General features: G+C 47.6%; 3 protein-coding genes across 3 annotated transcripts in view; all 3 read right to left on the bottom strand.

Moving 5' to 3' along the window:
• Window positions 1-3,222, bottom strand: part of LOC309550726 (uncharacterized protein) — a 156,373-nt gene extending 153,151 nt beyond the window's left edge. Inside the window, exons 1-2 of the mRNA XM_082251063.1 lie at window positions 3,020-3,222; window positions 2,714-2,743 (exon numbers count right to left, since the gene is read on the bottom strand). Of these exons, the coding sequence (XP_082107189.1) occupies window positions 2,714-2,743; window positions 3,020-3,157 (168 nt within the window). The 5' untranslated portion in view covers window positions 3,158-3,222. The remainder of the gene's footprint in view (window positions 1-2,713; window positions 2,744-3,019) is intronic.
• LOC309550683 (uncharacterized protein) overlaps window positions 1-25,320 on the bottom strand; it is a 3,164,715-nt gene that overhangs the window by 1,913,089 nt on the left and 1,226,306 nt on the right. The window lies entirely within an intron of this gene.
• The window catches only part of LOC309550728 (gastrula zinc finger protein XlCGF66.1-like), a 167,159-nt gene that overhangs the window by 136,472 nt on the left and 5,367 nt on the right, over window positions 1-25,320 (bottom strand). The window lies entirely within an intron of this gene.

Raw genomic sequence — 25,320 nt, 5'->3', positions numbered from 1 at the left:
CTACCACTCTCCCTGAAGCGGCCAGGCAGGCCAATGAATATCAGGATGCCCGCAGGCAATAGCGGATTAGCTTCAGACCAAACCCCAGACAGCTGAACAATAACCCAGGATCCCCAGCACCACAACGATCAGGACTGATCCCTAACCCCCCCAGCAAATCGATACCATGGGCACAACAGAGTGCAGTGCCATTTGTGCAAAAAATTGGGCACTATCAGAGAGACTTCACTCAGAACCAGAAAAACACTTCATGGATTCAAACAGGACCACCTTCCCCAGCACGGGCAGCAGTCCACTACTACCACATCCACAGGCAGCAACGGCATAGCCTCAGATCAATGCTCAAGCCCATAATTACAAATCTTGGACCACCACAACCACAGAGGTGGGGGGGGGGGGGGGACTCCTCCAACTCGCAGGCACCCAGATACCCATCCCACAGTGGGGGTACAGTGCCACAGGTGCAAGCAGTTTGGCTACCAACGACAAAACTGTACCAAGAGCAGGAACCAAGCTGCATGGATCTGACCAGGGTTACCCCCTTCAGCATGGACAACGGTCCCCTACTATCCCGTAGAGGTTTTCCCCAGTTATACCCAGGTTCGAACCCACCGAGGAGCAATTAGGTACCCTTCACGAAGCTGACCTGATGCAAGCCGCTACAGAGAACCAACAGCACCATCTCCAATCCGTCCAGTTAAATGGAAAGCCCGCACAAGGTCTCTGAGACACAGGAGCCACTCTCACCTCGGTCAAGCGACACCTGGTCCCAGATGCTGCCCGAACCGGAGGTTCAGTAGTGGTACGGATGGCAGTGGGAGCCATATACCGGCTACCCACTGCAAGGGTCCACTTGAATTGGGGTGCTGGGTCAGGTCTGTTTGATGTGGGGTTGATACAGGAGCTCCCTACCGACATCTTACTGGGGAACAACCTAGACCAGTTGCCCTCAGCGTTCCTGCCGATCCAGATCTCAGGCCCACATCACGGAGACCTACTGGCCTTCTGAGGTCCAGATGCTTCAATCTTTGGATTGGAAGGGGCATTGAGCCAGGTTGGAGAAGATGACGGAGAACAACCCGTAGCCTACTTGAGCAGGAAGCTTCTCCCCAGGGAAGTGAGTTACGTTGCCATAGAAAATGAATGCCTGGCTGTGCTGTGGGCTCTAAAGAAGCTTCAGCCCTACTTGTACGGACAGCAGTTCACCCTACTCATGGATCACAACCCGTTGGTATGGCTAAACCGAGTGGCAGGGGACAATACCCGGTTATTGCGCTGGAGTTTGGCATTACAATTGTATGACTTTACTATTTACTACCGCCCCAGGAAACAAAATGGCACTGCCGATGGGTTATCGCAACAAACTGAACTGGAAAAGTGATCCATGAGTACTCCCCAGACATCCCCAAGCTGATCCGTTATGGATCAGACTGTGTATGCCGACTTGTGGTTAAGGGGGAGCAGTATAGCAGAATGGACACTGAGAATATGGTTTGGATTATTTCAAATGGGACACTAATATTTATCAACCATATATCTCAAGAAATATATGAAGACTATTCCTGGCCTGTTTGATTCTGAACGTGTTCATTGAAAGAGCTGGTCACATTGGCCTCAGTTCCATGTTCTTCAATTTCAGGGATGGACAGTCTGTTACTGGTGGTCTCTTCCTATTGTCTGTGTATTGAGGTGTGATATGTTTGTGTATTGAGGTGTGATGTGTTTTCTGTTAAGCCCGTCTGTCCCATTGTTAATTGTTAATGAACTCACATGTTGTTTCTGTCCAGATAGCTAGATAATTAGTTCAGGTTAATTCTATTTCTGTACACAATTTCATCTGAATATGATAATGTAATCAGGCATGTGACCTGGTGGGGTAATTTGATCAGGAGGGGGGTGTTTCCCTGTGCTGTATATATTGTGTATGAGACTGTTCAATAAGGTTGTTGACCCCCAGAACTGTGTGTCGTCCAGTTACTGGGGGGGAATTTGCCGTGGATATGTTACTACTTCCTCAGCTTCAAGGATTATACAGTGGAGATACCTAGGCTGGGTATTGGAGCTCTGCTACAGTCAGGAATTGGTTTTCAGTAATAATTAGTAGTCTAAATATTTACTTAACTGAGACAAGTTGCAGAGGTCCCACACCGCTGCCTCACATCTCCTAAAAATGCACTCAGTGACTTGGGTCTGAGACAATACAGACATATCCCTCCACCCGGCACAGTCAGCAAACAACAGAGCAAGTAACCTTGGGAGAATTGCTCTGTCATAGATTTTACAAGACCCAGGCACTGGGAAGAAGATGCAAAATACATGCCCTAGGTGCCTAGGTCGAGCAATGAATGTGAAGAAAATCAACATTTCCCTGCTAGCTGAACCCCAGAATCTTACATAAATCCAGTCTAGATACATAAACTGTGTCAGCAGCACAGAGAAGGAATATTATCCAAGAGAAATAAAGGAATACAGGACGGGGAACACAGCTCAGGAAAGTGACCAGGGTATTACAGGCTTATATCACCCAGTCCTTGCCCTATTCTGGACCAATCAGTGAGCAGTATGGGTGGAGGAATGCATTTAGTGTTAATGACCCACCTGTGCTAATCTCTGTGGGAGTGTCCTCCTCTATAAATGTCCTCGTTATTCCATCCTCCTCCATAGACTGCTGATTATCCCCCACATACCGTTCTTCTTCTTCTTCTGCTTTAACTTCAACTTTTACAGCTATCAGATCTTCACCCTTAAACAAAAAATCATAGAAAAGATTATCTGTAAAAAATAGTTAAATCTTGTGATATCACATAAACAAGATCCACACATCGTCTCTATGAGTCCATGTTCTAGATCAGGGGTCTCCAAACTATGGCCCTCCAGCTGTTCCGGAACTACAAATTCCCATCATACCCAGTCATGTTTGTGAATGAGTTTTAAAATGCCTCATGGGACGTGTAGTTCCCCAACAGCTGGGGGGGCCATAGTTTGGAGATCCCTGTTCTAGATGCTTCGCTCCACCAACCATATAATGGTGAGGAATGGTGTGATCTTCCTGTGTGGAATCCCAGGAATACAGAGGACGGGGTCTTCTTTCTGGTGGGTTTCTGTTATTGGGTGGCTCCATCATATCCTTGTGTCCTCCTGAAAACTCCTCCATCATTCCATACTCTTCATCCTCTTTTTTATACTCTTCTTTAACATCAATATCATCACCCCCGAGGTTTCCACTCTAAAAGATATAATAAGACATTCATTGAAAAAAAACATACATCTCTTCTTCTTCTGTTTTAACCTCAACTTTAGAATCTCTCAGGTTTTCACACTGAATATATATATTAAACATGACATCAATTGTAACACCTTACAGAAACCTGACATACACCATCCAGACACATCCCTCGTCTGTTACTGGATAATGTCCCAAAATTCCCAGCACCACTCACCTCTCCTGTCAGCAGCTCCATCATCTTCTTGGTGACTTCTAGAATCTTTTGCATGTTGTGTCTCTTGGGTTTCAGTAAGTCACATGGAGGCACTGTGATGGTCATATGATCTCCAGAGTTCAGAATAGGAAATCTCTGTATTGGAAAACCAATAGGAATGTCATGTTAAAATCCCAGAATCCTCCTCACATCTCGTGTTTTATTAATGGAGATAAGTGCGATGTCATGTGACCTCCCAGAATCCTCCTCACCTCTCCAGTCACCAGGTAGATGATCTCCAGAGTGAGGTTTAGTATCTTCTCAGTCATGTGACTCCGGCCGTCCTCCATCCTCATTGATGTGGTCATGTGATCTATGCAGGTTTTCTGTAGATGGAGAATTATCTGGACTGTATTGGTTGTACAATATTAGGATGGGGATGTAAGGGGTTAATAGGGGGATGCCCCCAGTAGGAATTGGCACATGTGTAGGGAGCGGCTTTTTGTATTTTTAAAAGCTGTTTTCTCTTACGTCCTCCGACAGTCGCCGCCCACTCATAATCTTCACCAATGGACATTGACCTTTGCACCGTAGGAGTAGCTAGGCAACAAGATTTGTTAATACAAAAGCTTTTAGCATAGACACACCCCTAGGGGCTGTCCCCTCAGTCAATACCTCCCTGCACCAGTATCCTCGACTCAGTTTGATCTTGCCTAGCTTAGGAGTAGCTGGCTTTCCTGTGCTGGGGCTTCAGTCTCAGCCTTCTACCCTTTTTGATTTTATTTCAAAGTATTTTTTCTTTCTTTTACCTAGCTGTTATTTTGTCAGCTTTAGTTTAGGGATCTTCGGATGAAGATGATCATGCGGAGCTGGGTCTCGGACTGGCCGCCCTGGATCTCAGGGCTGCGTGCCAGGTGGTTTCCCAGCCTGCCATCGAGCATTTAGCTTAGGTTTGCCCTGGCATATTGAACGACCCATCCCTGTTCGCTGCAGGGATGCTGCCTGTGAGGTGGCTACCTCACTGGACGCCATGCTGCGGTTTATACTGCGATCCACAGGCGTCCTGGCTGCGGCACTCCCTGTCTGCCTTGATAGCGGTTTGTCGCTGGAGACGGTTCCCCACGCCATCCGGTACGGTAAGCACCTTCTGTGTGGGGACCCTTCTGTGTGGGTGTCAGTCTGTGGCTGTGTAGATCCCTAATGTCTGTGTATCTGCGAGCTCCCTGTCAGATCCCTGTATGGATGCATGCCTGTGGGCTGCGAGGGGGGGCCATCCTGCTCTGCTGTGAGTTCTGTCCTGTGTGCAGATTTGACTACAGACATGTGTTGTGCAGCGGCCGCTGCTGCGATCCGCTATATTTTTACACATATTATGTGGTGGCCCTGTCCCTGTACAGCGCTGTATTTTTTGGCGCCATTCGCCGCCATTTTGGTGGGCGGAGCTAGTTCGAGCACATGTCGGCGCCATTTTCCTGTAGCCTCATCCCTCAGCCGAGCGGCCATTTTGCCAGAGCCTTCATAGGCTATATCAGCCAGCCAGCTATGCATCACTTCCTCTTTCTCTGGGTACGGCGATCGGTGGCAGCAGCCTGTTGGGGTCTCTCCAGGTTTTTACCTTCCTTATCCTGTCATTCCTTGCTCAGTGTTCTTATCCCTGCGGGGTCGGTGCATACAGTAGTGTACGGTGGGCTGCGCTCGCCGTGGTGTTAAAGGGGCAGTTTCCTTTTTTCCATTTCATTGCTGGGGCATGGATTCTCAGGATAGCAAGTTTCCCCTGCCCTGGTGGGGGGCCAAGGGGCTGCTGCACCCCCCGAGGGGGCTGATCTGGCCGCTGTGGTGGCGAACTTGGTTTCTCAGGTGCAGATGCTGATGGCTGATCGATCCGCAAAACGGGCCAGATTATCCATTTCCTCTGATTCAGAGGACGATGTGGCTGCTGTGGCTGGCGTGCCCTTCTCAGGGTCTCGCTCATCTCTGGACCTTTTGGGTTCCGAGGGGGGAGGCGGAGGTGGAGGGGGTTGATGTTTCTCCCCCTGGCTCGCCTGAAGAGCTTGCACTCATGGATGAGCTGATTACCTCTAGCAAAGAAACATTGCACCTGGAGGATTAGCCCACTCCTCCTGCTAGGGTGTCCTCTTTTGGGACACAGAGAACCCGCAAATCAGCGCAGGTTTTTCCCTGCCCTGCAGAATTTCATCACACTGTTAATGAGCAGTGGCGCAATTTAAAGAAGCCATTTACAGTGGCGAATAAGTTTAAACTGCTTTATCCGTTTGCGCCCTCCACCGACGAGCGTTGGTGTGTGGCGCCTCAGGTGGATCACGCGGTGGCCATCTTGAACAAGACAACTGCGGTTCCTTCTGAGGATACCCCGGTTTTCCGGGACCCTACGGACAGGAGACTGGAGTCTCTTGCCCGTCATGCCTATATGGTCGCTGGTTCTATGCTAAAGCCTATCTTTGCTTCCATTATGGCGGCCCAAGCTATTGCAGATTGGACGCAGGTGCTCAGGCGCACCCTGGTGGCTGATTCAGCTCCGCCTGCAACGTTGGCTATGGTGGATCAAATCCATCAAGGTGTCATGTACTTGTGTGATGAGGACTTGAATTTGGCTCCCTTGGCGGCGCGCCTGTCCAGCGTGGCGGTACTGAACTGTCACCTGATATGGCTGAAGAGTTGGTCGGTTGACCAATCCTCTCGTAAGACGCTGGCGAATTTTCCCTACGCGGGATCTCGCCTTTTTGGCGAGGCTTTGGATACTCTGATTAAAGGAGTTACCGGGGGCAAGAGTACTCTCTTACCCCAGACTCACAAGAATAAGTCTTTCTATGGAAAACGGAACTCCTCGTTTAGGCCCTCTCAGGGGTCCTTTCGTGCCTTTCGGTCGCAATCCAAGGGCAAGCCCTTCAAGGGCCAAGGCTCTCAGAAGAAGCCATGGACGGGTAAGCAGAAGTCCGGCCAGTCCGGTTCGACTTCCCACGCCAATTCCGCCTGAAGGGGCGCCCTCACCCGTTTCTGGGGTGGGGGGACGTCTGCGCGGTTTCCTGCAACCTTGGTTGGCCCGCATTCGGGACAGATGGGTTTAGGAAATCGTTCAATCTGGTTACAAGATCGAATTTCTCTCTCGGCCGGCGGGCAGATTTTTTCCCTCAAATCTTCAGCTGTCTCCGGGGCGCTTGCAGGATCTGGGCGGTGCGGGACCTGCGGGCCCAGGGGGTGGTTGTCCCGGTGCCTCATCGGGACAGATTTCGGGGGTTTTACTCCAATCTGTTCACTGTGCCCAGAAAGGAGGGCAAGGTGCGTCCGATTCTGGACTTAAAAGCTCTGAACCGCTTTGTGCGGGTTCGCAAGTTCCGCATGGAATCCCTGCGCTCAGTGGTGGCTGCCCTGAGTCCGGGGGAATTCATGGCCTCCATCGATCTGAAGGATGCGTACCTACACATCCCCATTCTCGAGGGTCACCAGAGGTACCTTCGATTCGCCATTGCGGAGGATCACTACCAATTCGTGGCGTTACCTTTCGGTCTCGCTTCGGCTCCGCGGGTTTTTACCAAGGTGCTGGCGTCGGTTCTGGCCCTGTTACGAGCACAGGGCATTGCTGTCTTTGGGTATCTGGACGATATCCTGATAAGGTCAAATGCCAGTCAGAGCCTGGTGACCGACCTGTCCACCACGATGCGGACACTACAAGAGTTCGGTTGGACCATAAACATTCCGAAGTCGACTCTGTGTCCTTCGGTTCGTCTTCCCTACCTGGGAATGATTCTAGACTCTGTTCAAGCGAAGGTCTTCCTACCGGAAGACAAGCTCCGGACACTTCAGGACGAGGTCAGGTCCCTCAGGGACAACCGGCACTCATCTCTCCGGACATGCATGAGATGTCTAGGATTGATGGTCTCGGCTTTCGAGGCGATCCCCTTTGCCCAGTTTCACACGCGGGGTCTCCAAGCGGAGATTCTTGCCGAGTGGGACGGGCGGCCGCAATCCCTGGATCTGCGGATCTCATTGAGCCGACGCACCAGAAGGGATCTTCTGCGGTGGCTCCAGTCCCCGGCAGTGTCGGGGGGCAAGTCTTTTCGTCCGTTGTTGTGGACGGTGATCACCACGGATGCCAGCCTGTCGGGCTGGGGTGGTGTTCTGGGCGTTCTATCCGCCCAGGGAACTTGGTCGGAGGAGGAGTCCTCCCTTCCGATCAACATTCTGGAATTGCGAGCGATAAAGCTTTGCCTTCTGCAATGGTCGGAACGGCTTCAGGGCCATCCGATTCGGGTTCAGACAGACAATGCCACCGCGGTGGCCTACATCAACCATCAAGGGGGCACCAGGAGTGCCAGAGCGGCTCGGGAAGTGGCCGACATTCTCTCTTGGGCCGAGACGCACGTCCCGGCGATAACGGCAGTTCACATTCCTGGGGTGGAGAACTGGCAGGCGGATTATCTGAGTCGCCAGACCCTGGACCAGGGGGAGTGGTCCCTTCACCCGGATGTCTTCCAGATGTTGTGCGCGAAGTGGGGTTCACCGCATGTGGTTCTGTTCGCGTCTCGTCTAAACAACAAGGTGGAAAGGTTCATGGCAAGGAAGCGCGATCCTCGGGCGGACGCCTCGGACGCATTAGTGGCGCCCTGGCATTAGTATCGTCTGATGTATGCCTTTCCCCCGATTCAACTACTGTCCAGGTTCCTTCGCAGGTTAGCCTCGGAACCGCACTCGGTGATTCTGGTGGCTCCGGACTGGCCTCGCCGGTCTTGGTACGCAGACCTCGTCAATCTGGCAGTCGACGCTCCGTGGCGTCTGCCGCTTCGAGACGACCTTCTGTCTCAAGGCCCGATATTCCATCCTGCTTTACAGTCGCTGGCTTTAACGGCCTGGCTGTTGAAAGCCAGGTCCTGAAGGATAGGGGTCTCTCCCCTGAGGTCATTCCCACTTTGATTAAGGCTAGAAAAGCATCTTCAGGTAAAATTTACCACCGTACTTGGAAAGCGTACTTTGCCTGGTGTGAGTCCAGGGGGTATTCCCCTCGCTCATACTTGGTGTCGAGAGTGTTGGCTTTCCTCCAATCTGGAGCGGACCAGCGTTTAGCGCTGGCCACGATTAAGGGTCAGGTTTCTGCACTGGCCATTCTTTTTCAATGCCCTGTGGCGTCCAATTCATTGATTCGCACCTTTATTCAGGGGGTGCGTCATTTGGCTCCTCCTAGGAGGGAGCCTTTGCCTCCATGGGACTTGAACTTGGTCCTGTCCGTGTTACAACAGGCTCCTTTTGAAAAGATCAGAGAGATCTCGTTGGCTCTGTTGTCCAAGAAGGTTGCCTTTTTGGTGGCGATCACTTCGGCTCGCAGGGTATCGGAGCTGGCGGCCTTGTCCTGCAGCTCTCCCTACTTGGCACTTCACATGGATAAGGTGGTCTTGCGACCTAACCCGTCTTTTCTTCCGAAAAGGATCTCGGAGTTTCACCTTAATGAGGACATTGTTTTGCCTTCGCTTTACGCGAGGCCTAAGCATCCGAAGGAGATTGCCCTGCATTCCTTGGATGTTGTCCGGGCGATCAGGGTCTACCTGTCGTCCACTAAACCTTTTCGCAAGTCAGATTGCCTCTTTGTCCTTCCTGAGGGACCTCGAAAGGGCATGGCGGCGTCAGCTGCGACCATCGCCAAATGGATCAGACAGACCATTGAGCAAGCCAATGCTTTGAAGGGGAAGGTTCCTCCCTTTCCTGTGAAGGCGCACTCTACCAGATCTTTGAGTACGTCTTGGGCTTACCGACATCAGGCTTCTGTGGCCCAGGTGTGTAAGGTGGCGATTTGGTCGTCCGTTCACACCTTCTCAAAGTTTTATAAGGTGGATGTTCAGGCATCGGCCGATGCCTCCTTTGGCCGTAAAGTTCTCAGTGCGGCCGTGCCTTAGGGACCCTTGTTTTTGGGCCCTTGGCTGTTGGGGTGTTTTACCCCTGGGTTGCTTGTTTTCCTGGGTTGCTGCTCCTGTTGAGCACGTTTTCCTGTTGCCCAGTTGGTTCTCTTACTTTGGTAAGGTTCCTTTCTCTGATGTGGGTACTGCGTTGCCTTCTCTACGGTTGCGTCTCCCACCCCTCATGTCTACACTGCTTTGGGACATCTCATTGGTGAAGATTATGAGTGGGCGGCGACTGTCGGAGGACGTAAGAGAAAACGGAATTTTTGTAAAATCTTATCGTAAAATTCCTTTCTCTGAGTCCTCCGACAGTCGCCGCCCCCCGCCCCTCTTTTGGGGTTTTTGTGTACTCTTACTGCTATGCAACCAAACTGAGTTGAGGATACTGGTGCAGGGAGGTATTGACTGAGGGGACAGCCCCTAGGGGTGTGTCTATGCTAAAAGCTTTTGTATTAACAAATCTTGTTGCCTAGCTACTCCTGCGGAGCAAAGGTCAATACCCATTGGTGAAGATTATGAGTGGGCGGCGACTGTCGGAGGACTCAGAGAAAGGAATTTTACGGTAAGATTTTACAAAAATTCCATTATTTGCGGAGTTACCAAAGCTTTATTACACGCTAAGATTGAGGCCACACTAAGGTCCCAAAACACCCCCCCCCCCACGCCAAAATTTTTAGTGCTGTTTGTTGGCATCTATAAGGGCTTCCCCTCAATGGTGGGCGCGAGTATCAAAGAATGTCCAAATCTTGTATAATAGGACTATAGTACACTACTCAAAAAAATGAAAGCAACACTTTTTATTTAGAGTATAGCATCAAGTCAAATAAACTCCTGGGATATTGATCTGGTCAGTTCAGTAGTAGAGGATGTTGTTACTCAGTTTCAGCTACTTTGGTGGTAATGAAATTAACAACAGGTGCACTAGATGGGCAGAGATGAGACAACCTCCAAAACAGAAATGGTTTTACAGGTGCAGGCTACCGACATTTTTTTTCCTACTCATCGTCTGACTGTTTTTCACTAGTTTTGCATTTGGCTAGGGTCAGTGTCACTACTGGTAGCATGAGGCGATACCTGGACCCTATGGAGGTTGCATAGGCAGTCCAACTCCTCTAGGATGGCACATCAATAATTGCCAGAAGGTTTGCTGTGTCTCCCAGCACAGTCCCAAAAGCATGGAGGAGATTCCAGGAGACAGGCAGTTACTCTGGGAGAGCTGGACAGGGCCATAGAAGGTCCTTAACCCATCAGCAGGACTGGTATCTGCTCCTTTGTGCAAGGAGGAACAGGATGAGCACTGCCAGAGCCCTACAAAATGACCCCCCAGCCGGCCACTGGTGTGAATGTCTCTGACCAAACAATCAGAAACAGACTTCATGAGGGTGGGCTGAGAGCCCAACATCCTCTAGTGGGCTCTGTGCTCACTGGTCGACACTGTGGCGCTCAATTGGCATTTGCCATTGAGCACCAGGATTGGCAGGTCTGCCACAGGCGCCATGTGCTTTTCACAGATGAGAGCAGGATCACCCCGAGCACATGTGACAGACATGAAAGGGTCTGGATAAGCAGTTGAGAACGTTATGCTGCCTGTAACATCTGAACACCTCCGGGGACATTATGTTTCGGTCGATCCGACGCTGCCAGTTTGCAACTCAGTGATGCCCTGATCCAGATCTGGGAGGAAATACCCCAGGACACCATCTGTCGTCTCATTAGGAGCATGCCCCAACATTGTCAGGCATGCATACAAGCACGTTGGGGCCATACAAACTACTGAGTACCATTCTGAGGTCCTGCAATGAAAGTTCAGAAAAACAGACTAGCCTGCTGCATCATTTTTTCACTTTGATTTGTCTTTGAATTCAGCCCTCTGTAGGGTGAAAATTTTCATTTCTATCAAACGATGTGGTACCCTTTCCTTCTTAACACATTACCCAGTCCATACCAGTATAGATCCTAACCCATTACCCAGTCCATACCAGTATAGATCCTAACACATTACCCAGTCCATACCAGTATAGATCCTAACACATTACCCAGTCCATACCAGTATAGATCCTAACACATTACCCAGTCCATACCAGTATAGATCCTAACACATTACCGAGTCCATACCAGTATAGATCCTAACACATTACCGAGTCCATACCAGTATAGATCCTAACACATTACCGAGTCCATACCAGTATAGATCCTAACACATTACCGAGTCCATACCAGTATAGATCCTAACACATTACCCAGTCCATACCAGTATAGTTCCTAACACATTACCCAGTCCATACCAGTATAGATCCTAACACATTACCCAGTCCATACCAGTATAGATCCTAACACATTACCCAGTCCATACCAGTATAGATCCTAACACATTACCCAGTCCATACCAGTATAGATCCTAACACATTACCCAGTCCATACCAGTATAGATCCTAACACATTACCCAGTCCATACCAGTATAGATCCTAACACATTACCCAGTCCATACCAGTATAGATCCTAACACATTACCCAGTCCATACCAGTATAGATCCTAACACATTACCCAGTCCATACCAGTATAGATCCTAACACATTACCCAGTCCATACCAGTATAGATCCTAACACATTACCCAGTCCATACCAGTATAGATCCTAACACATTACCCAGTCCATACCAGTATAGATCCTAACACATTACCCAGTCCATACCAGTATAGATCCTAACACATTACCCAGTCCATACCAATATAGATCCTAACACATTACCCAGTCCATACCAGTATAGATCCTAACACATTACCCAGTCCATACCAGTATAGATCCTAACACATTACCCAGTCCATACCAGTATAGATCCTAACACATTACCCAGTCCATACCAGTATAGATCCTAACACATTACCCAGTCCATACCAGTATAGATCCTAACACATTACCCAGTCCGTACCAGTATAGATATCCAGCATGAGATTTTCCCCCACTGAGATCTGATGTGTTTTCAAAGTGTTCCTTTCATTTTTTTGAGCAGTATATAAAGGAGGATAATAAACAGTAATTCCAGGACTGAAGGCTCGGCCTCTCTGGATTGTATCTGCCCCTGTAATGTCCTGCGACTACATATATAAGAAGATGAATAATATTGTGGCTAAAAGACATCACAGTGACTATGGAGGAAGAGGACGGACATGACGGGGGGGAGGGGGGTTACTGGATGTAAATAGAAAATAAGATCGTATTACCTCATCTGCTGCCAATTTCAACAATGTCTTCTCTACTTCCACCCAACTCACCTCTCACCCGGAAATTCATATTTATACCTGACATCACTTCCTGTCTTCAAAAGAGACTACCATTCTCAGTATAAGTGAGATCACTACCTTGTGGACCTCAGAGGAACTGCACCCCTGAGAAACGTCTCATAGTGTGAACACGGTGTTCCGTTGTAACATTAAAAAACCATACCCCGTGAAGAAACCATACCCTCGTCACTTCCTGTGTGAAACAGCTGAGCAGCGCAGCAGTGCGCATGCTCAGAGCCCCGGAGACGTAACTGAACAGCAAAGAAGATCACAAGTGCGCATGCTCAGAGGGTAGGAAAAACTCACGGCACTGTGTGAAATGTCATACTTGCGGCGGTATAATTAAAACAGTTCGGCTGCAACATTAAACATCTCCTCTTCTATCGCTGTGACTTCCCTGATCTCCCCTAATAAATATAAAAGCGGTGGCGGGTGTATGAGATGAAAATGACGCCGATCTCGGCTCCGTGATCCGCTTTTATATTTATTAGGCGAGATGAGGGAAGTGACAGGGGAAGGAGCGGAGATGACTGATGTGTCAGAGGAGCTGTTTTAATGTAACGGCGGCAAGTGTAAGTACCGTGAGAAATCCATACCCTCCGTAGCAGCACCGGAAGTGACGAGGGTATGGTTTTCTCACGGGTATGGTTTTTTCACGGAACACCGTGAAAAAACCCTACCCGTGAAAATTCTCTACCCTCGTCACTTCCGGTGCACCTACGTCATGGAACAGCTGAGCAGGCATACCTGCCAACTGTCCCATTTTTCCAGGGACAATCCCGGCAAATAGGAGCCTGTCCCGGGCATTTTACAGTGTCCCTGTTAATCAGGGACAATGCAAATCACAAAAAAAAAAAAATTTTTTTTTTTTTTTTTAATTTTGTGCCACACAGTGTCGCTCTCACCCCAGCTAGGAGTTGTAGTTCTGGCAGCAGGTTGTCTCTCTCTCTGTGCCCGCTCACTCTTCCCGCCTGTCCCAAATTTAACGTGTCACCGAAGGCAGGGAGTCAGCATGGTGCACTTTCCAAAATCCGCCAGCAGGGGGAGGCAGAGCACCTTCCGACAAGCTGGAGGCCTCACACTCCATTAACCACTTAAGCCCCGGAAGATTTTACCCCCTTCCTGACCAGGGGGTATTTTGCGATTCGGCACTGCGTGACTTTAACGGACAATTGCGCGGTCGTGCGACGCTGTACCTAAACGAATTTGGCGTCCTTTTTTTCCCACAAACAGAGCTTTCTTTTGGCGGCATTTGATCACCTGTGCGATTTTTTGATCACGCGCTATAAACAAAAAAAGAGCGTAAATTTTGCAAAAATAGCAATATTTTTCCCTTTTTTTAATATGAAATTCCCCCAAAAAAAATGTAAAAATCAAAATTTTTTTACATTTTCGGCCAATTTGTTTTATGCTACCTATGTTTGGTAAAAAAAAACGCAAAAAGCGTATTTTGATTGGTTTGCGCAAAAGTTATTGCGTTTACTAACTAAGGGAAAGATTTTTGTCATTTTTGTTGTTTTTTTTTTAACGCGTAATGGCGGCGATCTGCGATTTTTTTTTGCGGTACTGCGACATTGCGGCGGACAGATCGGACCCTTGACTGACATTTTTGACACTTTTGGGGTTACCAGTGACATTTCTACAGTAATCAGTGCTATACATATGCACTGTTACTGTAAAAATACACTGGTAGTGAAGGGGTTAACTTTATTTGAGAGGGAGGGGCTGTGTGTGTCCCTAGGGGCGTGATTCTAACTGTGATTGGCTGTGGCTTCAGCTGTATGCAGAGTGATCAACGGATCTACATAGTAGATCCATATGATCAGCTCTCATACAGAGGGGAGAATGACAGGCAGCTTGTTTACACAAGCTGCCTGACTTTCTCCCTCTCCCCCGCCGATCGCAGAGTGGCCGGCGGACATCGGGTCCGCCGGTCACACGCGCGGGGGGGGTCCGTGACCACGCGGGAGCGGGAGCGCGCCTCCGGCGGCGCGCGCTCGCTCCCTAGACCCTCACAAGCTAGTGACGTAGCCCTACGTCACTTTGCCTGTGAGGGGCTGACCGCCGCCGTAGATAGTCGTGCGGCGGTCGGCAAGTGGTTAATTACTACTATCAATAATGTTTTTTTATAGATATAATTTATACACCTGTTAATTAATACATATATATAGTTTTCTAGCTCTAGATAAATGTGTGTACATATCCGTGTATGTGTATGTGTGTGCATATATATATATATATATATATTGCTCAAAAAATGAAAACAGACCTCAATCCTCAATGGGAAAAATCTCATGCTGGATATCTATACCATACTTGCCAACTGTCCCTTTTTTCCTGGGACAGTCCCTGCAAATAGGAGCCTGTCCCAGGTAATTTATATTGTCCCTGGAAGCGCCTGTTAATCGGGCTGCCCATAAATGTTACACAGAAGTAGTGCAACTGAATGGGAGAATTATTCCAACTCTGCTACTGGCCTTAAGTTTTCAATTCCCTTTTTTTATTTCCTGTAATTCTCTCTATATTGAGTAGACCCTATAATCTGATAAGTAGGCGGAATTAATTATGCAGAGTGGGCGGAGCTTCAGAGACGTGGGTGTGGTAATTGATAGCTGTACTGCAAAGTGTCCCTGGAAAAAAAATTTAAATGTTGGCAACTATGCTATACTGGTATGGACTTGGTATGTGTTAGGATAATATGGACTGGGTAATGTGTTAGGATCTATACTGGTATGGACTATACTGGTATGGACTCTGTAATGTGTTAGGATGGTATGGACTGGGTAATGTGTTAGGATCTATACTGGTATGAACTGGGGAATGTGTTAGGATCTATACTGGTATGGACTGGGGAATGTGTTAGGATCTATACCGGTATGGACTCGGTAATGTGTTAGGATCTATACTGGCATGGACTGGGTAATGTGTTAGGATCTGTACTGGTATGGACTGGGTAATGTGTTAGGATCTATACTGGTATGGACTGGGTAATGTGTTAGGATCTATACTGGTATGGACTGGGTAATGTGTTAGGATCTATATTGGTATGGACTGGGTAATGTGTTAGGAAGGAAAGGATGCCACATTGTTTTATGTAAATGAAAATTATCACCCTACAGAGGGCTGAATTCAAAGACAGGTGAATAAAGTGTGAAATGTGCTCAGGTCTGACCATAGAAAAAATGGAATATGTAAATCTAAATAAAGTATTAGGTGTAAATAAGTACGATAAAACCTAATTATACCAGATAGTATAATCATACTTATTTACACCTTGCACTTTATTTATATTTCCATATTCCATTTTTTCTATGGTCACACCTGAGCATATTTCACACTTTAGAATTGCAGGGAATTGTGATGAGAATTTTAAACTTTAGGCAGAAGTAGTGCAGCTGAATGGGAGAATTATTCCAACTCTGCTACTTTGGCCTTAAAGTGGAGTTCCACCCTATTTTTATACTTACCTCCATCTTCTCGCTCCGGGTCACCTGAAAAAGAAATGGATAATCGCATATTTTTTTTTTTTTTACTTACCTCGTAGCGAAGAAAAAATACTTACCTTACTTCCTTCTTCCTCCTTCCTCGGCCGCGGCCCGTCGTCACTTCCTGGCTCTGCAATGATTCCTGGGAGCTGAACGTCATAGCTCCCAGGAATCATTGCGCCTGCACCGGCCCCGATGTCAGTTCCGGGTCGCGCGCGTCATCCCCTTCTAAACAGCTTCTGGGCATGCCCAGAAGCTGTAGAGGGATGACGCGCGCGACCCGGAAGTGACGTCGGGGCCGGCGCAGAGCATCGTGGGACCAAAGAAGGTGGAAGAAGACGCCGAAGGGGATCTCGCTGGCTTCAAGCTGCCCACATCTGAGATGGCAGCGCTGGACAAGACGTTAGCAAGGTAAGTATTTGTCCTAACAGGTAAGTGCAACCCGGGACAGATCAGAGGCTAGCCATTGTGGAATGTACTAGCCCTGACTGTCCTGGGGGTATTAAAAAAAAAAAAATCCAGGGTGGAACTCCGCTTTAAGTTTTCAATTCCCTTTTCAATTTCCTGTAATTCTCTCTTTATGAAGTAGACCCTATAATCTGATAAGTAGGCGGAGATTAATTATGCGGAGTGGGCGGAGCTTCGGGGAAGTGGGTGTGGTAAGTAATTGATAGCTGTGCTGCAAAGTGTCCCTGGAAATTTTTTTCAAATGTTGGCAACTATGAGCAGGTTACCATTGCGGATGCTCAGAGGTCTGGAGGGTAGGGAATTTTCACGGGGTAGTGTGTTGTAACGTTACACCGCATCAGCTGTTGCAGCGGTAACATTAAAACATCTCGGCTGCAACATGAAATCATCTCCGCTCCTACCCCTGTCACTTCCCTGATCTCAGCTACTAAATGTAAAAGCGGCGGGTGTATGAAAATATAAATCACGGAGATCTCGGTATGAAATTTTCACGAGGTATGGTTTTCTAACGTTACAATGGCCTTGTGCTGTGTGTGTATGTACTGTATATCCTTATAGATGAGATGGGTCGTCTCCACTCCCACCAGTAACACACTGATTAGCTGCACACTGCACACCAGGGGAACACACTGATTAGACTTCTTGAAGACTCAGCAGCCAGTATTACATGTGAATGTTGGACAGATTGTTATTGAAGATCTTCTGTTGTTTATATTGAGCTCTTTGTGTAGAGTTTTGTGTAAGTCCTCCATGATTTTTTTTATATTTCCTTTGGAGGATTTAGGTTGGTTTAAGGCTAATTTTGCCTTTGTCAACCTTTTTTCACGGAGACCCTGCTTATAATGACTATAGCCATAGCTCACAGTATGTAAGGGTGGTTGTCGCTGGGATGAACATCCCTTACCTTGGTGGTCACAAGAGATGAGCCGAACATGCCCCTTTTCAGTTCACAGCAGAACTCCGGATTACAGCAAATGTTCTAACCCGAATGGTGAAACCCATTGAAGTCTATAGGAGCCGAACAGGAAAAATTAAAAGTGCCCATTTTGAAGGCTTATATACAACTAATTGGCCCTGAGAGAAATGTATTAATAATAATAAAAAAAATGATCATTTTAATAATGCCTTAAGTGCAACAATAAAAATTCCTTTAAATATAGATGCCCGGGGGGGTCCCCTTTATGTGCCTGTAAAGTGTTGCATCTCTATCATGCATAAAATTAAAATAAATGACGCGCGGTTACAATTGCCGGTACCCGGCTATTGAAAAAATAAAGAAAAGGTCAGCAAAGCCCTGTTACTTGGCCACATTGCCGACTCTTCAGCCAAGATTTCCGGACTGTCAGCTGGTACTTCTGGATCGTCCTAGGCAAGGGGAGCTCAGCCCTGGAGCTGAGCAGAGTCTAAGGCTCCGTTCACATGTCAGCGCATGGATCGCGGGCAGAACCGCCGCGGTTCCGCCCGCGATCCGGAGATTATTGCAAATCGCGGGACGCCTGTGCGTTGCCCGTTGATTTGCAATAGCCCCCCAAACGCTGAGCGATGTTCCCGCAAATAAAATCGCGGGACGCAATACGCTCCAAAGAAGCTCTTGTACTTTTTTCGGCGTAATGCGTCCCGCAATTTTTTTTGCGCGATGTTACCGTGATTCGGCAGGCGGAAATCGCGGCGACATCGCTCAGCGTTTGGGGGGCTATTGCAAATCAACGGGCAACGCACAGGCGTCCCGCGATTTGCAATAATCTCTGGATTGCGGGCGGAACCGCGGCAGTTCTGCCCGCGATCCATACGCTGACATGTGAATGGAGCCTAACAGCCATCTGTAGGCGATCTCCAGCTCCCATTCCTGAACGGCCAGAAACTCCATATCTTCCAGTGCCCAGAGCACTTCCGAGATGTTCAGTATCTCTTCTCTGTAATCTATTATTTCCTCCAACCACCACTCCAGATCGTCCCAAAGTTAGGATCCCCTGACAGCTTCCCATACAACAGTCCCAGGCCGCCATAGCCAAAGCCTTCCGTTAGGCTGTCTTTCGCTATCCAAGGGCATGCTTGAGATACATGCCACCGGAGGGCTCTATAGCTTTCTTCCAACCGCATCTCTGCCCAGACCAGCCTGCTTAACTCAGCTATCTGCTCCTTGTGCAGTTTGTCTTTCAAAAACAGCACCCGCAGTCCATACTGCGACCAGTACCTTTCCTGGACGGAGGAGAGAATTTTTCCCTGGTGGAGCTGCGCACGGGCTAGCGTTTCCTTCCAGAGTTCCAAGCAGATAGAATCATACCATTCCAGCAGGACCTGCTCTGACACTGGTCCCATGTGCTGTATCCGCATTTCTCACAACCTCCTTCTGAATTCCTCTTCCATTACGGCTGGTATCTGCATCTCTCCTCTTACGCTATCAGGAGCTTGGATACCGGTGGAGGCTGGGATGTCCCAGCCTCCAGGAAGCATCCCTGCACTGGCCACCAATGTAACAGAACCGACCCACAGTGTGCTTGTGTGCTTTCATCAGTATACCACTTCCTTCAGCACATAAAGGTATTGAATATATATTGAACATAGATATCAGATATTAGCCTCCATATACAAGATTAGGCGACCTGAGCTAATTAACTAGCCATCTGGACAGAAACAATAGGTGAATGGGAATCCACACCTAGACAATGTTATAATTAACATGCAAATTAACTCAAAACTTAAACCAGCCTGGGTGACCAGACTGCCGGCAAGGCTAAAACAAAGTACATTACACATTATCCTAAGTATAAACACAGAACATCTTATTAGACAATAGAAGGGGACTCCAGTAGCAAACTGTCCGGCTTTAACCTACAATAGTCTATATGGCAAATCTCATACAATGTTCCATCGTTCTGATACAGTTGAATTAATGTATTTTAGATTTCTTGAGGGACATTGTGGATAAATATTACTGTCCCATTTGAAGTAGTCCAAACCACAATCTCAGTGTCCAATAAGTAGTTGTCCATCATTTTCTCAGTCACCCTGTGCCCCTAATAGACACAGGGTGACTTACACATAAGAGGGACCTGGGGAGCTGAGACAAGTGATTTCCCAACCTCTCTAAGGTAACCTGGACTTCATGGGCCCCCCATTCAAAGTGACTCCCGTCACATATCACAAAGCATGTGAAACTTGACAGTGGACCTGTCATCATGAAGGCCAATGTCATACATGCTGCAGTCCCATCCTGCCCTTTATAAAGAGATGCATGGTGGATCACTTTTCAGAGGCAGTTTGCAGGCATTCAGGAGGGGATACCTGCTGGCTGCAGAATGTCTGTTTTTTTTTCCAGCTGAAAGGGAATTTTGCATTAAGGTATTGCATCATGACCACAAGCTAAGCATTTGACTTCAATAGCCAGGTTCTGTGGATCTGTGAAGCAATCACATGGTACATGACCACGTAATCACCCAGACACAGTGGTAATGTGATCCATTGTGTCCAGGGGACACACTGATCACCAGGCTCTTGGGTGTGTCCTCTGTGATCAGGGCATGTGGGCTAACATACAGGTACATTAACCCGCATTGGCACCGCTTCCCTATCCGCTGTTTATAGGCTGTATGTGGACGGGAAGCAGTTAAATAAACATCTCCTGACATTTAGAGGGTCCATTAATAAAAAAAAACTTCATAGCAATTTATTCCATGAGGTTTTTTACCTCCTTCTGTGTGAATGGAGGTAAAAAACAAAGAAACCATGCCTAACATAGTAAACAAAGATGCCGATAAGTAGAAAATTTGTTGGACAAGTGGGACAAGCATTTGCCCAGCTGTGATAAATTCAGGCCATAGTTTAATCAACACAGTGATTTCCTATAATAGTCAGCTCCATCTAAAGGCCATAATGGGGTATTTTTCCTGAAATACCTACATCAGGAAAAGAGAAAAAAGCAATACCGCATTATTGCCACAGATGGTGCTAATGATCAAAGGAAATCACTGAATGAAATAAAAACAACCAACATTTGTCATGGCTGCTCACATTTGTGTAGCACCCCCTAGCGTTGTTAGAGTGCTAGTGTTAGGATTTTTGCTCATATAGGTAAATTGTGAGGCTTGACTGGCAGCCAGGCTTGTTTTGTTTAATCTGGGTCAGGTGAGAGACTCAGGGAGGCTGGCATGACTCACAGGCAGCATCTCTGATACCTCCCCCTACTTCTGGAAACTAGCAGAAGATTCCAGAAGGATGGGCATGGAGGGGCTGCCTGGAGTATTCTGAGGGCCCTAACCAATCCCCAACAGATTGGTTGGCAGGGGGCGGGCCCCCTCAAATACTCAGAGTCAGCCCAGCAGGGGCAGTGTGAGTTTGGGTGGAAGATGGAGATGGAGTGCTAGGCTGTCAGAGGCCTTTGAGAGTAGCCCCCTAGTCTGGGGGGGTGAACTCAGACCTGGCCTTGGGTGCAGAAGGGACCACTCTTCGTGACACATAGGGGGAAATTAACCAGGAGGCACAGGAGAAAGGAAAGGACAGCAGAACACTGCCAGGCAAATCTCCAGGGAGAAAGACAGCCAGGAGGGCTAGTGAGTGTACAGTCAGAGGACTGAGAGGCCTGCTTGAGTGGACTTGGTGCAAGCAGTCAGGGATAGATGCAGAGTCAGTCTGGGAGGACTGTGGAGAAGTAGCCAGGAGGGCTAGTAAAAGGGCCAGCTGCAGCCAGGCAGTGCCTGAAGAGGTGGTACTGGGACCAGTAGCCACAGGGATAGAACAGCTAAGCACTAAGATCTCTTTTTCTGCTACACTATCAAAGGGGCCTGTGGTCCCTGTCTGCAAAGGGCATTTGCTCTGGATGTGATTGAGTCTGTGTTGGATAAAACTGTCAGTGCTACCTCATCCTGGGATATGTAGTTCTACAAGTAGATTGTGCTGGAGGTAGAAGAGTGTAGATACTGGATGTATATAGTTGTGTCAAAAAAAACAAATTTTGCGCTAGATCAAAGAACAAGACATAAATACTAAAATAATTTGTAAAAAAATAATGATGTTCATATCTAATTTTTTAGTTTTTATTGATTAAAAACCTTTTAATATATTTTTCATCTCTATTCTTTTACTTCAATGCATAATCGTGGTGTGCCTCTTCACATGTTGGCATATACTGTTAGTGTAGCTGTACCTCAGAAATCTACATCTTGTATGCTCTCTGAGTTCCATAGTACAGTTTGTCCAGCATTTCATTAGGTCTATTCCTGGGTGTGTACATACATTCTCTTTGTGCTGTATTGCCCTATTCGTTGTCATCTCGGATGTATTGGGCCCTTGCTTTTGTTTATTCCAGCCGTGGAACGCATCTGGCGTCAGTTCTGGTCCGGTCGTGGAACGCACTGCTGTCATTTTCAGTCTTTGGCTTAGAGTATGACCACTTCCGGTCATTCGGCTGTGCGGAGCTGTTGTTTATCGCTCTGTTTCCGACCCAGTGCCACCTCGTTTTTACTTAGGAACATGGAGGGGGGGGGGGGGGGTGTCTACTCTTTGAGTCCTCATGCCTATCACCAGGATGTACTATTTTGTGTCCAGTTTCCTTTGTCTGACCTCCACCCACTTCTGGCCTATGCCCTACATAGCAAGGTTTCCAGGCCTGTGGCCTGATGTGGGTCTGCCATTGTTACCGGTTACCTCTCCAGCCCATGTGAGCTGCGACCCTGGGTGTGAGAACTGAGACATTGACAACTCCGGCATCTTTGTTTTGTGGTTTTTATTGTAGATAAGGGGATGGGAGAAGGGAATGAGTGGGATAACTCCTTTAGGCTCAACTAGGTACAACTTGGGACTTTATCCCGAAAAATGTCTGTCAACGCTGCCTTGACCCCAGCAAACGCTCACTCACACTTAGAACACACTGTAACTTGAAATTAATTTGAAGAAGTGCTGAATCCTCGATTCTAGGTCCAGAAGACTCAGCACTATGGAGCATAGAACTGCTGACACTGCTGCACTGCAAAGTCACTGACTACCCCCTCCAACCTGGCAGAGGTAGCTTGTGGTGAATTCCAGTATGGCTGTACTCTCAACTGATACTCTGTACAATTCAGGGCCCAATCTGCAGGAGCGCCTTTTTCACTTTTAGCTCTTCAGGGTCCACTGACTATGTACCCCCTTTGCTACTTCAGGGTTCTCAACCTAGGTACCCCCTTTTACAACTAGCTGACACTGGATCCCAGAACCTCCTCCAGAGTGGTCTCCTATAACACTTCAGGCAGAGCCCAAGGGGCAATCCGATTCCTCAGTACTCATGACCTGTGTAGGTTTTCCTGGGACTGGACCCCTCTCGCTCTCCGCTGGTTCTCAGCACACCGGATCCCCTCAGCTCAACTCAGCACTCTTTCTCTGGATCCTCAGGTGACATCCATTTCCTCAGACAGGAGGAGAGACAGCCATTCTGTCCCTCCTGGGACTCTGCTCCCGCCAAAGACGCAAAGCCATGCGCCCCTTCAGACTTATATCCTCTTCCAGAATCCTCTGCGGCAAAATCTGCCTCCTGGGGTAGATACAAGCCTGAATGTATCTCTGATTGGGTTTCCTCCACTGCCCTATCAGGAGCCTCCTTTAGAGCCAGTGTGGAGACTCCCCTCCTCAGAAGACACACTTGGGAGTCATGACAACCTAGACAAAGAGAAACATGGCCCTGCTGTTAGGCAGACAAGGCCTACTATGCTTTTACCTAGCACCTACCTGTAGGGTGCTACACCTATATATAGAGTGGGTATATGTTATGTGGCCACGCCCCTGATGATGTCACCTATGATGAAACGCGTCAAAAGGAGCTTAGCCACGTGACACTGGTACTGCATTCCACTGGAGGTCGGCCAAACTTTTGGTTGGAAACAAATTTACACCGCCACCTTTGTTTTTACATGCTTATCTATATGGAGAGAGTGTGAGTTCCCTGTGAGTAGTTTCTACATGGTTAATAAATAGCTTGTAGAGATATCTGCGCAATGATTGCCTTGTATTTCTTCATTTCTATGGTTTGGAGCCTGTCTTCATGCTGATAAGGAATCTGGATTCACTGATCAAGTGATTTTACAAGAGTTGACTTTGACTGCTGCTCAACCCAGTAGTCATTGTAATCTGGTAAGAGACCGTGTGTTTCTCCCTCTTGGTGGTGAATCAACTGTTTTTTCTTTTCACTATTGTTTATGCCTTACATCACTGGAGGATTGTTTTGGAATAATTTTGAGCGCTGCTGTTTATCTGATCTTATTGTTGATCTATATAGATATTGATCTATATAGTTGTGTCCCTGAAGACATCCTTGTTGATAAAGGGGGCATCCCATATTGCCCCTATACAAGTTCAGTTCCCCTAATAAAATACAAAAACAAAGCTGCATGGACTGATCTCTGACTTCAGTGTGTGTGGAAAATTCATGTGCCTGGCCGTGCAGGGTGGGAGATAACGATACTCACCAGCGGCTCCTACAGTGGTAGCGCTACATTTGTTTAACTCATTTTTATAAAAAATACGACTGTTTGTGAAAGCTTACACCACAAAATGTACTCAGCCAATGAAAGGTAATGACTCCATTTTTATTTTTCTACTGCCATCAATGGCCAACACGGTACAACACTTCATCCATGTCTCTGGTGATCTCTGATCTCCTTATAAACTGTTCCTTCCATGATGAAGATCAGCCATGGAGTATCTCTGAGGAGTATATCAGGGTGTGCTTCTTCCCCGTGTGAGATCTCTGATGTTGGTAAAGGCTGTACTTCACTGAAAAACATTTCCCGCACTCAGGACAGGAATAAGGCTTCTCCCCTGTGTGAGACCTCAGATGGATGTTAAGATTGTACTTCTCTGCAAAACATTTACTGCACTCAGAACAGGCATACGGCTTCTCCCCCGTGTGAGATCTCTGATGTCTGTAAAGATGAGATTTGTTTAAAAAACATTTGTCGCACTCAGGACAGGGAAACGGCTTCTCACCTTTGTGCAATCTCTGATGAATATAAAAATTGGACTTCTGTGAAAAACATTTCCCGCACTCAGGACAGGAATACGGCTTCTCGCCTTTGTGCAATCTCTGATGATTAAAAAAATTGGACTTCTGTGCAAAACATTTCCCGCACTCAGGACAAGAGTACGGCTTCTCACCTTTGTGCAGTTTCTGATGAATGTACAGATTGGACTTATGTGAAAAACATTTTCCGCACTCAGGACAGGTATACGGCTTCTCACCTGTGTGAGATCTTTTATGGACATTAAGATCGTATTTAAGACGGAAACATTTCCCGCACTCAGTACAGGAAAACCTCTTATCTTTTGGAGGGACAGCACTGTCCCTCACAGTCTGAGGTTCCTCAGGATAAGAGGAATACAATGGTCCATCTACACTGTGTGGTGCCGGATGGACATTTGAGGTAGCCGGGTTTTCTCCTGGACTATACTGTGTGATGTCCTCATCTTCTACTTTACAGTCTGGAGACAAAGTGAGACAATCCTCTGAAGTTTTCCTCATCTCCCGTCCATCTAAAATAGAAATACAAAGATTATTACTAGACATGAGCAGATTGGTTCCCCTAAACCAGGACTCCGCCCACATCAGGCAGCTTTGTCACTGAGGATCTTACAATTCCACCCTCAAGGTAACTAGTAAATGGGTCCTCTGATCTCCTACCAGTTCATTTCTTTATTCATGGACCTTAGTCAGAGAGTGAGGAAACAACGAGAACTGTCTTTTATAGGAGTGACAGTGATGAGGGGTTTATAGGGCGAGTGTCCCCTCCTCC

This window comes from Pelophylax lessonae (assembly GCF_965119305.1).
Source record: "Pelophylax lessonae genome assembly, chromosome: 3".
NCBI lineage: Eukaryota > Metazoa > Chordata > Amphibia > Anura > Ranidae > Pelophylax > Pelophylax lessonae.
This window is presented reverse-complemented; position numbering and strand designations above follow the sequence as displayed.